Source organism: Drosophila miranda, chromosome 2, assembly GCF_003369915.1.
Source record: "Drosophila miranda strain MSH22 chromosome 2, D.miranda_PacBio2.1, whole genome shotgun sequence".
NCBI lineage: Eukaryota > Metazoa > Arthropoda > Insecta > Diptera > Drosophilidae > Drosophila > Drosophila miranda.
This window is the reverse complement of record NC_046675.1, coordinates 4,029,039-4,041,082: the sequence shown is the minus strand read 5'-3', so window position 1 is coordinate 4,041,082 and position 12,044 is coordinate 4,029,039. Positions and strand designations below refer to the sequence as shown.

The window sequence follows — 12,044 nt, the reverse complement described above, 5'->3', positions numbered from 1 at the left end:
AAAACATGCATAACTAACAAGTGATAAACTGTTCCAAGTACAAGCTCAAGGTGTTTGTGTATCTTTGCGTCCTGGCGTGCCATGTAAATTCGTCACTGGGTAAGCCGCTTGTAAACAAATGATGTCCGCGTCGAGTTCACTGATTTTTTAATTGAAACAATAGTCGACTTTACTGACTTAAGTGCGCAATTGTGACATGTTAGCTGCATACATCTTTTAACCCTTGTCGTCTAGGAATTGCATACCATTGCGCGATAATAGAGTTCAGGTACAAATTTCAATTTTTATTTTTATCTTGATGTGACTGTGCGTGTATCCGATCAGGGCTGGCTGTTTTTGGGGGGCGCCAAATTCCCCACGGTGATTATTTGTTTTTTAGGCTTCCAATACCAAAGGGCGCCTGGGTGTCATAACATCCTAAAGCCGGCCCTGTATCCGATTGATTGTACTCCTATTTCGTCTGCCTGTCTACCTCCCAGCGCGATTATGAATAATCTATTGACGTTTGACGATACATAAATATATGTGTGCTTATCTGAGGTAAACAGGGGAGTGCTGGTAGCCTCCCCCGCGGCTGGTGGGCGCTCTGATAAGAGTTGACCGGCGAAGAGGTTTGCTTTTATAGCATCGCCTGGCCACCGATTAGTCGTACAACGGCACTCTGACGATTCGGGTGTCACCGGGCACAACGCAAACACTTTCACCATCCAAAAAGGTCCAAAGGTCAGTCAGTGTTTTGTGGCATTAGTCAGGGATTGGCGTTACGTTGAAGTGCAATCAAACAGAACGTTGCGTGAGACAAAGTCTACGTCTAATCCGCCTAAGGTTCGATTTCACCGAATTCCAATATCATAAGAATGGACTTTGTACGTCTGTGCAGAACGAAGATAGTCTCTCGCTGCTCACATTTTTGGTACTTTGGACCGCCGCAAAAGCAAAAGTTTTCGATATGATCCGAACTTGTTATCTGGTTCATAGGCATATGTATATTTATTTATTGGGGCTACCACACGCAAAGTCATCCTACTAACCAACTAACACTCGCATACTCTCCACTCCACAGATAAGCAAAGCACTTAACCACTATGGATCGGGAAAGCCTATATTTCATGAGCAAGGATGATAAGAACACCTTCGATTTCGATGAGTCCCTGCCTCCGCTTCCGCTGCCGGAGTTGCGAGATACCTTGGAGCGGTACTACACCTGCATCCAGCCCTTTGGCACCCCCGAGGAGTTGGCCCAGGCGAGGAAGTCCATCGATGAGTTTCGGGACGGAGTGGGGGCCGAGCTGCACGAAAAGCTCAAGCAGCGGGCAGCCACAATGAAGAACTGGCTGGGCACCTGGTGGGAGGACTATGGCTATCACTTGCTGCGCCTGCCTCTGTTACCCTACCAGCTCATGACGATGGCCAGCCAGCTGGAGGTGGTGGGTGTCCCAGAGACACCGGAGTATATGCTGAAGGTAAAGAGTCCACCGCATGTTCTTTTTTCTTTTTTTTTTTTTTTTGTTTATTTACGAATATTTCCACTTGCAGAGCTTCTCACGGATAATATTTCACACTCTGGAGTTTTGGGATCTTACCCGCAAGTCGGCCATTAAGCCGCTTTCCTCGAACGGAGGCAAGATCAAGTACTCCTCCGCACTGTACAAACGCTTCTTTTCCACATCTCGTATTCCCGGCGTGGAGCAGGACCACATCGAGAAGCACTTTCTCACTAAGGATGAGGGAAACACGCCAACGCATGTTTTGATTGGCGCCAAGGGCCGTCAATTTATCATCAATTGCGTGCATGACGATGACACAATTCTCACTGCACCCGAAATTCTTGTAGCTCTGCAGCGTCTGCGCAGCATCTTGGACTACGAACCAGAGGGTGCCGGTGTTCCGATTCTCTCCCATGACGACAGACCCAGCTGGGCCAACAACCGTGCTCGTCTGATGGAGATATCCGATGCCAACAAAGAAACCCTGAAACTGGTGGAGGGGGCTTCCATGGGCATCTGCTGGGATGAGAACACCCCCCAGGACTACGAGGAGTGCTCCCAATTGGGGTTATATGGAGACACCCATAGCCGTTGGGCGGACCACGCCAGCAGCATCATCGCCTACAGGAATGGACGTTACAACTGGACGGGGGAGCACAGTTGCTACGATGGCACCGTGAGTGTCAGCTTTGCCACATTCATGCAGCTGAGCATGCTTGAGGTGCCAGAGCCGGATTGGGGCCTGGCCGAGAGCACGCAGGTAGTGGAGCTCCAGGAACTCAAGTTCGAGCTGGACGATACGCTCAAGAGCGAGATAACACGTCTGCGAAAGGAGAAAGACGAGAGGGTTAGTAGATAGAGGAGGCAAAAAAGGGACTCTATTTGTAAACATTTGCTTTTTATTAGGGCATAGATATCACAGCGACTTTTACGGTGTTTGATGAGTACGGCAAGGACTTTATGAAATCCCAAAGATTGCATCCAGACTCCTTTATTCAGGTGGTCATGCAGTGGACCTTCCACCAGATGCACGAAGAGTGAGTAGAGTGGACGATCATTTGGATGCCCCAGTTGAAGATAATACGGGTTACCTTGCAGAATTGCGCCCACCTACGAAACCGCTTTGATGCGACAGTATTACAATGGACGAACGGAGACGCTACGCTCCTGCACTGGCGCCGTGGCCGAGTTCCTCAAGGCTTCCGCTGATTCGCGCGTCAGCGATCTCGCCCTGGCCAAGAGCTTTCGCACAGCCGTCGACGATCACAAGCGGGCCATGGACGAAGCGCGCAAGGGCAATGGCATCGACAGGCACTTGTTTGGCCTGTGGTGTGCCGCCTACGAAAACAAATTGGACATTCCCGCCTTCTACGACGATCCGCTGTATGCGAAGAGCGGCGGTGGTGGCAATTTTGTGCTCTCCTCCAGCACCCTCGGCTTCACGGCCAACGTGGGCTTTGTGGCACCCATGCTGATCGATGGCTATGGCGTGTTCTATTCAATTACCTCTGGAGCGTAAGTTCTTTATTTTATTATAAGCATAACTCCTGATAATGGTTTGTCTTTGATAGTGTCTTCATCAATACCACTGCCTATCGCGACAGCATCAAGACGAGCGCACGAAAGTTTAATGACACCTTCAAGGCCTCGTTCCGCAGGATAAGTGTCCTGCTGGAGCAGCTGGCCAAGGAGTCCAAGCTGTAAACCACCGGCTTAAGGGCTTAGTTTTAAGTGGACAAAAGAGAGTACCATACCTCTTGCAACATTTTACAATAGGTAGTCTTGACTATACCACATTTCCATTAGCAGTACATTCTTATATGCGGATTAGTCGTTCGCTTAAGGGAAATTTATACAGCGAATCATGGAGAAAATCATTCCTTGAATGCGTGCCCTCGCGAAACGCGTATTATTCTGTTTCATCCGCGTGCCTATTCCCCAAATTGATAGGACTCTTTTCGTGCTTCGTGTTAACGTTTATTTCAAATTCAATGTTTGGATTAGTTTACGCAAATACATTTTCGCATGGTAATTTTCATTTTCATTTCGTTTCACTTGTTTAAAATGCGTCTAATTAAGCGAAGGCGCCCAGCCAACTCCACTGTACTTATTTCGATACAATAAGCAAGGGCGGGTACTGTACTCCGCAGCTGATGATCCTAGATCCTACATACAAGTTCAATTGAAGCTTGGGCTTGGGGTCTAGTATGTTTCGATTTCTACAATTATATATGGGGATAAAGTGTGTGTAACTTTTTTAGTGTTCGTTCAATTACGATTACTTGCGTGTGTGTGTGTGTGTGTGTGCTTAGTGCTGCTAATTACAAATGATTTTCCACAAATTTCTTACGTATGTTTCTACAAAAAATTTAATTCAAGTCACAGACTTAAAGCCAAAAGTGCAATAAAAAAATCAACAAAATATCTATTGGGGGCAATAGGCAGCAGCCAAACGCTGATGAGCTGAGTTCCGTCTAAGGGGGTCTTCTATCCGAATTAGTGCTGCTGGCGGTAGTAGCCAATGTGCGGCGGCGGCAGCAGGGCGTAGGCGGGCAAAGGAACTGAGTGCCCAGGGGCGTGGCGCCCGCGCCTTTGCTGCTGCTGTTGCTGCAGCTGCTGATGTTGAAGATTGGCGTACACTCATTCCTGCCCAACAGCCGGCACAGGCTGGAGGTTCTGTTCGGCTGCCGCCAGTGCCGGAAGGATGGGATTGCTATTGGCCACATCCTCCTTGGCACCCGCAGCCGCAGCCTCTCCAGTGGCCGGCGGCTGGAATGCAGGCCGCTGTACAAACATGTTGTCAATGATGTGGTCAATGTTGTCTGTGTGCCCGCCCTCCTCCTTGGCATTGGTCGTCTGGTTGGCATTTGGCCCTGCTAATCCTCCGGGTCGCGCCTTATGCTTCTCGGATGGCGGTAGAATGGGAATCGCATTGGTGGGTCGACGCTGGGGCAAGGCAGCGGGTCGGCTGGTGGTCTGGACAGGCGGCACAAAGTAGGTTGTGCCCCCGACCGTATTGTAGTTCTGATGGAAGTTCATGGACGGTGTCGCCTGGCCAGCCACCGCAGCTGGCGGCTGCGCCTGGGCCGGCGGCTGTGGCTGTGGCTGCGTCACCACGGACGTCTGGGCCTGGGCAAAGGCCACAGCTGCCGGTGTGGTGGGCAAGTAGGCGGCACTCGCCGGATTAACATAGGGGGAAGCTGGGGGTACAGTCACCGAAACTGGGACCTGCACCGGCACCGGCACCGGCACCGGATCCGTTCCAGTCACATAATAGGGTGCCGCCTGTGCCTGGGGATAGGCTGCCGCTGGCGGGGCATGTTGCTTTGGTGGCGCTGGCACGGCCGCTGCTGCCGGTCCCAGTTGCAGTGTCTGGAGTTGGGCTTGAATCTCTTGCTGCTGATAGGCAAACTGCATCAGGACATGGGGATCCTGTATCATAATCTGTGAGGGCTGCTGTTGTTGTTGCTGTTGCTGCTGCTGTTGAAGATGAAGCTGCTGCTGCAGTTGTTGTTGCTGCTGCTGCTCTGCCAAGTGCTGGGATGCCTCCTGCTGGGAGCGACGGAGACTGGAGTATCGTTTGGGTGCAGTCCTTGGCTCTGGGACTGCCGGCTGTGCCTGCTGCGTTAGCTGCAGCTGCTTCTGCTGTTGGTTCTGGTTGGCCAGAGAATGCATCTGAACGCTTCCTACATGACTGGGGTCGTTGCGCTGCTGCACCTGCTGCAGTCGCTGCGACAAATTAGTGGTCGAAAGCTGAGTCTGGGGCGCCGCCAGTGGAGGCGGCTGCACCTGCTGTGGGGACTGTCTCGGCTGCTGCTGCTGCGGCGGCTGTTGCTGGCTCTGCTGAAGAATTGGGCCATCCGTCGACTGCCTGCCCTGTCCGTTTGATCTGGGAGTAGATGGCTTCTGATGAGCACGCTCGTTGCGCTGATCCACATGCTCCTGCTCACGGTCGCGCTCGCGCTCACGTTCTCCCCGGTCTCCCCGCTCATTACGCTCACGACGGTCGGGCGGGGGACCACGATTTGACTTTGGCTTAAACTCCATGGGATTCTGTCGACCCGGACCGCCATTCACGCGCCCATAGTTGCGGTTCTTTGGCTCACGCTCCCTATCCCGATCTCCACGTTCACGCTCGCGCTCTACTTCCTGAGCTCGTGGGGCGGGATTCGAGACGCTCGCACCGCCTGCACTTCCACCTCCGCCTCCTTGTGGTTTGTCGGCACCGCGTTCTGAGCGGCGATTTTCCTTCTCCTCCCGGAAGGAGGAAGTGCGTGGGCCACGCGGCTTTCGCTCATTTAGTGCCGGGAAGTCCTGAGGTCGGGGTGGCTTGCGTTCCTTGTTGCTGGCCTTCAGATACGCCTGCTCGTCCTCCCAGTTGCGAGAGTACTTGCTGGGGCCACGCGTGTACCTTCTGCGACGTCGGGCACGTGGTGCACAATCCTCATTCCGTATGTCATAGCCATAGGAATGCATGAGCTCCGAGCGCGACTTGGGGGCCTGTTCGCTGGCCTCGAACCTATCATGGGACCAGCGGTCGCCACCAGAGGCCGGCTGCCACTGCTTCATGGTCTTGGAAGCCTGCGATATGGCTGGTGGCTGTCCACTGGGTGTGGTGCCCGAGGCAGAGACCCCGTTGACTTCACCGTTTGACTCTGGTGCTACCTGAGAGCTGTTCTCCGTCTCGGGGACCAGGCAGCCCTCGGTTTCGGCCGTGCGGTCATCGTGCTCATAGAAGGTGCCGCGTTTCGGTATGTACTGCGGATTGCTGCGATCTTCGTCGACTTTCTTCTGCGCCTCGCTGTCGGCCACAGATCTGTCCTGGCAATTGTCGTTGCCGCTGACCGTGCCGCTGTGCCTATCATCCTCGGTGGTCTCGCTGCCCACATCGTCCTCATCCGTCTCCGAATCCTCCTCGCTGCCGCTCTCGTCGTCGTCGTCATCGTAGTCCTCACCGCCCTCCAGATCGCTGGCAGTGTCGTACTCGGAGTCGTGGGGATGGGAGTTGCTCGACGGCTCCTGGTTGGGGGATGTCCCCAGTTCGGCTGTGCTGCTGCTACCACCCCCCGCTTCACTGGCATTTGGTGATGAGACGGGTATATCGGTCGGCGGAGCCGCAGTCATTTTCTCTACTTCGGCCATCGCGAACAAACTCTTCGATTTTTTATACTTTTTCTGATACCTTTCTCCTCCGTTCTAGTCAACACGGCTTGCACTCAGATACTCACAGCTCACGTGAGAGTCCCTGAATCTGTCTCAGTGCGATCCTTCGATTTTGTTTAACGATAAATTTCGGGGAAAAGTTTTCGCGAAAACAACGCAATCAGAAAATAGAAAGTGTCTAGGGTTACCTTTCTCCTTGGCTGCCTAGGGTTGGGAAAACTCTTAAGTAGGAATGGCAATCTTGATGAGTCTGGATCCAGTCGATAGAGTCGATAGACAAATCAATATTGAGAAACTGCCGCCACCAGCAATCAGCTGTCGCGACTTATCGAAGCGCTGCCATCTCAATTGGATTTGTGGGGGTGATTTTCCCGTGGACTGCCGTTTTGACGACCTGCGGCGCCCCCAGAACACCTCGGAGGTGCTCTGCACGTGGCACAAGAGCAAATCGGACCATTAATCCGACCACAGAGCAGACCATCGCTGAAACTGGCCTGGATACCTCCCCAGCGCTGCCGGTGTAATAAGAAATATTTTCTTTGCAGACATGGACGCCTTGAGCACCCAACTGAGAGATCTAATACTGAATACCCGAGTGCCTCTGATCATTGACCAGTTCCCGATCGACTGGGAATGCTTCAGGGGATCGCTGCACGACTGGTGCGAACGCTTTGACAAGGAAGCGGCTGGTCCGCCGGCATTCGAGCTCATGTCATTGACGGACTGCAGCACGCCGCAATGGGAGCGAAAGCGGATGAGGGTCAACGACATGAGCATGCAGCAGTTTCTGCGGAACTACGGCTACTTGGAGGATGACCAGACACATTGGGCGGCCTATCAGTACAAGCGGGCCCATGAAGTGCCAGCCAGCTGCTTGAAGGGCATCGACTTTTCCTGCTTTGGGTTTCCGGAACACCAAAACGATTTTACCTTCTGGCTGGGATCGGAACAGGCCAATACGCCCTGCCACTACGACACCTTTGGCGTGAACATTGTGGTGCAGGAGTACGGCAGCAAATCGTGGCTGCTCTTTCCACCCGAGTCGCCGCTGCAATCAACGCGGGTGCCCTACGAGGAATCTAGCGTGTACTGTCTGGACAACTTCTATGCCCCTGCGCAGGATAAGCTGCCGCGCTTGCTGGAGTATAGCGATCAGGCCTACCAGTGCACACTGCAGCCAGGCGATGTTCTCATCGTGCCCCGTCACTGGTGGCACTATGTGGAGGCGACGGCGACATCGCTCAGTCTCAACTACTGGGTGCCCCTCAAGGACGACATGGACCTGGCCCTGGACGAGTTTCTGGTCAAGCACATAGTCGAGAGCTTTGTCAAGGGCGAAAGTGAACAGACGAAGCAGTATCTACTGAATCCCAATCAACTGGAGGACGTATCCTCGACGCCCAGCGAACTGTTTGCCCAGTTCCAGCAGGCCGTACAGAATGCCGAGAGCGAGGAGCACAAACGGAAGCTGTGGGAAACCGATTACTTGACTCAATCCAAATTTAGGGAGCTCCTTGCTAGAGTGCGTCTCACCGTTCGGCCCCTGGAGGTGATGCCCAAGGAGGAATACAAGCTCCTGCTGGAGTCCAACTCCAAGCGACTGCAAGCAGAGACGAGAACTGCTGCTGCGAGTTCGCCGATCAGCTCCACATTAGAACTGCTCATCAGCAGTATGTGTGCCCCGCGCACCATTGCGGGCATGAAGCGAGAGTTCTTCCGGAGACTGAGACAGGGCGAGGCGTAATAGCACTAAAAACTTTTATTGTGATACGTGATAATTTGTTGCATATATGAGATTAAAATCCAAGAAGCCATCAACATGTATGATACAATTGCAAGCAAACGAACGAACGCCGGAACAGAAACAGAACAAAGAGCATTAAATGCCATGACCACCAATCGCCGCTTCTCTACGATCCGGGACTCATCGAAGAGACCTTGGTTAAACCACAGTGTGGGTATAAATACGGGTTGGATGCGGTTTACCATCCTGGTGGCTTCTGGTTGGGATAGCCGCCTTGCTGTTGGGGAGCATAACTGCCAGGATAGGTGCCATAGTGCCCAGGTGGTGGTCCTTGTGGATATCCCCCCGGATACTGAAAATCTGCAAATGAAAAGCATAAGTGGGAATGCAAATTCCATCGATTATCAGTACTTACTGCCAGGATATGGGAGCGTGGCGTATGGATTGAAGCTCTGGGGCATCGGTGGCGAAACATACGCTGGATATGGCATTCCTGGCTGGGCGCCATATGGCACTGGCATGCCATGTACCTGGGAAGGATACGGCATATTGGCAGCAGCTGCCGCAGCCGGTACGCTGGGAGCAGAACCAGCTGGATTGGATGGAATGTCTGTCGGATGGGGGCGAAAAAACAAAATGTTTTATTATCAAACTGTGATAGGGAATGACTGTACCTACCGCTGCCACTGCCCGAGGTGGAGGCATAGTGCGAGGGCAGAGAGGGCGTGGCCGGGCAAGCTTGTCGGCTCGACGCTGTGGTTAGGTCCTTCATGAGCTCCTCCTTTTCCGTTTTGCGGGCAAACACAAAGTCGGAGATCTTGTTCTGGAATACGACCAGCAGCTGGGTGAGGTCGTTGTAGAATTTAGTTCCCTCCTGGAGATTGCCGGATAGCTCAATGTAGCTATCGTAGGCCGTGGCCAGTTCCTGGTAGAGGGTGTCGCGCGAGCTGCCACAGCTTCCAGTCTCCGAGACAAATGCTCCATGGGCGCTCTGAATGTCTGCCACCAGGGACTGCTGACGGTCGACGCTCTCCCTCACCTGCTGCTGCAAAGGATTCAGGACCTGGCCAATGCGCGACAACGACAGGGCGGGCTCGTCGATAGCCCCATCCTTCTGCAGAGCAAGCAAGAACTCGTTCTTCATGTCGAACGTGGCCGACTTGAGCTCCGACTCGATGGCATCGCGCTCGGCTTTGATGGTCTCCACATCCTCCATCAGCTGCTTGAGCCGCTGCACGCTGGAGCAGTTTGGATCCACGCTGCCGCTGGCCGAAGGCAGCGATTGCTGGATCTCCTCCGGGGACATAGAAAGCAGCTGGATGCCATTCTGATTGGATTCGAACTTCTGGCGCACAACCTTATCGGCCTCGATGGCATTGTTGATGACCTCGCGATACTTCTTCGCATTGGTGCGGAACATCTCCGTAAGCTTATCGGAACTGATGCGTGTCCAGCGCTCTTTGAACTGTGCCCGGAGCTGATTATCCGAGTCGCGCTCCTCGTCGAGCAGCCGCTCCGTTTCGTCCAGAATCTCGCGATTACGATTGAGTAGATCAGGCAGTTCCTTCAGCATTGTCTTGACATTTTCGACACCTCCCTTTTGGCGCACCTCGACCGCCTTCTCCTTCAGGGATGGCGGCAGACCGCTGTTGCTATCGGCTGTCTCCACAGCCGCCGGAAGGTTTAGGCTCGCCAGCACAGCATTCAGCGTCTGGGTGGACTCACGGAGCTTCATTATCTCCACATTGACAATCTCATTCTTGCGCATATCCGAAGCGGTCAGGGCACGATGCAATTCCACGGGCACGAGGTTGGTGAAGATGTCTCGGAAATTGGATGCCATGGGAGAGGCAATGCCCAGGGGCTTTGCCAGCTGTGCTTTGCCCGGAGAGGCGAGCGTGCTCAGCTCTGGTATCATCTCATTGTAAATGAACTCGTTGTCCTTGGTGGACTCGGCCAGGTGGCGCTTGGCGCGACTGAAGTACTCGTCCAGGTAGGTCTCGTTGCCGCCCCGCGACTGTGCCGCCTTGAACAGATCGATGGCGTTGCGCAGACGAGCGATCTCTTCCCCAATCTTCTTGGCCGCACGACAGACGAGACTCTGGTAAAGCTGTGTCAAAGCATGGAATCCAGCCTGCTTGCCGGCCACCGTGGGTATCCACTCCTTCTCCCACAGACTGCGCACCGACTCCTTTTGCATGGCGCGCAGAACATCCGCATAGAACTCCTCGCCCTGGCAGCATAGCTTCGCTATGATCAGATTGTTCATGTTATCTGCAAAGAAATTGCAGTTGTTATTCTGCTCGGATAACCCATGGGTTTCAGTTACCTTTGATGGCCTTAAGGATAAACACCTCCTGCGCCTGGGCCACCATCAGGGCCTGCATCACTACGAGTGTGTCCTGGCTGATATCGGGCGTCGGCTCCGATGGCACTGCGGCCGGCGTGGCTCCCTTCAAGTACTGAAATATCCCCGCACTCTGCTGCAGCAGTTTGATGGCCATCTTGAGGCCCTCATCGTTGTCCAGCTGCTGGCTGGCGGCAATGCTGCTCTGCAGGGCCGCAATATTGAAGAGCACACAGACCTTCTCGTACAGCAACGATGTGTGAGCTACAAAGAGAACCAAACCGAACAGAACCGCAAGAGAGTTAATTATGAAATTCCACAACTGAAGATGAGTCACTACTCACTGAGGCTGATTTTGCCACCGAAGATGGAGCCCTTGTCGAAGGCATCTTTCCACTTGAAGGGGATCTGCAATTCGCTGACCGATATCTTTGTCTCCAAAGCGCAGATCTGATCGTAATAGCTGGGCAAACAAAAGCGAAAGGCGAAGAACAATTAAGAGACGACGTCATCCGCTGAGCTTGTTTACGTCTGCCGCAATCACAAAGACACACACACACACATAGGTGGCCCCACAGTGTGTCCGAGTACTCTTTCTCCTATCATGTGCGTGACTCATGCGGAAACTCCAATAAAACCCCCAGTCACAGCCCCCGAAAGTACTTACGCATAGACAACCTCCAGAGAGGCCTCGTATTTCTCAAAGAATTTCCAAATCGCCGTATTGCGTTGTTTCGCAAACTCATTTACAGCCTCCGAATATTTCGCCTTCTCCGCCTCCGAGGCACCATTGTAGGTGCTTTGGATGAGATTGTTCAGCGGCTTCACAATGTCCACCTCCGATGGCTTCTTCAACGGCACACTCAAAAACTTCGACATTTCTAGTTTCACACGGACACGAGCCTAGAACAATTCAACTTTCAACTTATTTTATTTATTTTATTTTTTTAATTGAAATCGGTCCCTGGTCAGTGTGACCGCGGATTTATCGATACCGTCCGATTACCGTCCGACCCTCGGAAATATACCGAAACATACCGTCTCATTTTAAAAATATACCGTAAATATACTGACGAAGTCAAGTTCTGTTATGCATATTCCTCGTTTTTGATCTTCCGTGGAGCATTACTAGCTATATAAAACATTTAGCCATGCCCACATAATTTTATCTGATTGATGAATCAATTTTCTACTTAACTGGCTAGTTTTTAGTCCTTGTTTTTATTGTATTTTGACTAAAACAAGGACTAAACAAAACAGTTCAAGAAAAAAACCGTCGCAATGTTGCTGGTATTTGAAGTCA

At 52.6% G+C, this 12,044-nt stretch overlaps 4 protein-coding genes across 7 annotated transcripts; 2 read left to right on the top strand and 2 right to left on the bottom strand.

Annotated features, from left to right (window-relative positions):
- Positions 1-3: 3 nt before the first annotated feature.
- On the top strand, positions 4-3,525 carry LOC108155278 (peroxisomal carnitine O-octanoyltransferase). 4 transcript variants are annotated; one of them, XM_017285987.2, is made up of 6 exons: positions 4-99; positions 1,064-1,463; positions 1,537-2,334; positions 2,394-2,524; positions 2,586-3,002; positions 3,059-3,191. In XM_017285987.2, exons 2-6 carry the CDS (start codon positions 1,086-1,088, stop codon positions 3,189-3,191), a joined length of 1,857 nt encoding a protein of 618 aa, XP_017141476.1. In that variant the 5' UTR covers positions 4-99; positions 1,064-1,085. The 4 variants fall into 4 exon arrangements, with proteins under 4 accessions (XP_017141476.1, XP_017141474.1, XP_017141475.1 ...); XM_017285985.2 differs by lacking the exon at positions 4-99 and adding an exon at positions 120-268; XM_017285986.2 differs by lacking the exon at positions 4-99 and adding an exon at positions 565-723.
- Positions 3,452-6,875, bottom strand: LOC108155277 (protein CASC3). The gene has a single exon (XM_017285984.2). The coding sequence runs from the start codon at positions 6,627-6,629 to the stop codon at positions 4,128-4,130; it is 2,502 nt and encodes an 833-aa protein (XP_017141473.1). The 5' UTR covers positions 6,630-6,875; the 3' UTR covers positions 3,452-4,127.
- Positions 6,876-6,971: 96 nt separating this feature from the next.
- On the top strand, positions 6,972-8,469 carry LOC108155280 (HSPB1-associated protein 1). Its single transcript, XM_017285989.2, has one exon. The coding sequence runs from the start codon at positions 7,198-7,200 to the stop codon at positions 8,392-8,394; it is 1,197 nt and encodes a 398-aa protein (XP_017141478.1). The 5' UTR covers positions 6,972-7,197; the 3' UTR covers positions 8,395-8,469.
- On the bottom strand, positions 8,392-11,620 carry LOC108155276 (programmed cell death 6-interacting protein). The gene is made up of 6 exons (XM_017285983.1): positions 11,409-11,620; positions 11,086-11,204; positions 10,724-11,005; positions 9,073-10,668; positions 8,810-9,004; positions 8,392-8,754 (listed from the first exon to the last, which is right to left on the bottom strand). The coding sequence occupies exons 1-6, from the start codon at positions 11,618-11,620 to the stop codon at positions 8,633-8,635; spliced, it is 2,526 nt and encodes an 841-aa protein (XP_017141472.1). The 3' UTR covers positions 8,392-8,632.
- Positions 11,621-12,044: the final 424 nt, after the last annotated feature.

Coding starts and splice junctions, on each gene's coding strand:
- LOC108155280 (XM_017285989.2), top strand. CDS start 7,198: ATGGACGCCTTGAGCACCCAACTGAGAGATCTAATACTGAATACCCGA.
- LOC108155277 (XM_017285984.2), bottom strand. CDS start 6,629: ATGGCCGAAGTAGAGAAAATGACTGCGGCTCCGCCGACCGATATACCC.
- LOC108155278 (XM_017285988.1), top strand. CDS start 1,086: ATGGATCGGGAAAGCCTATATTTCATGAGCAAGGATGATAAGAACACC. Junction 2,335..2,393: donor GAAAGGAGAAAGACGAGAGG/GTTAGTAGATAG, acceptor GCTTTTTATTAG/GGCATAGATATCACAGCGAC. Junction 2,525..2,585: donor TTCCACCAGATGCACGAAGA/GTGAGTAGAGTG, acceptor GTTACCTTGCAG/AATTGCGCCCACCTACGAAA.
- LOC108155276 (XM_017285983.1), bottom strand. CDS start 11,620: ATGTCGAAGTTTTTGAGTGTGCCGTTGAAGAAGCCATCGGAGGTGGAC. Junction 11,205..11,408: donor TCTCTGGAGGTTGTCTATGC/GTAAGTACTTTC, acceptor TTGTTTGCCCAG/CTATTACGATCAGATCTGCG. Junction 10,669..10,723: donor TATCCTTAAGGCCATCAAAG/GTAACTGAAACC, acceptor ATTTCTTTGCAG/ATAACATGAACAATCTGATC.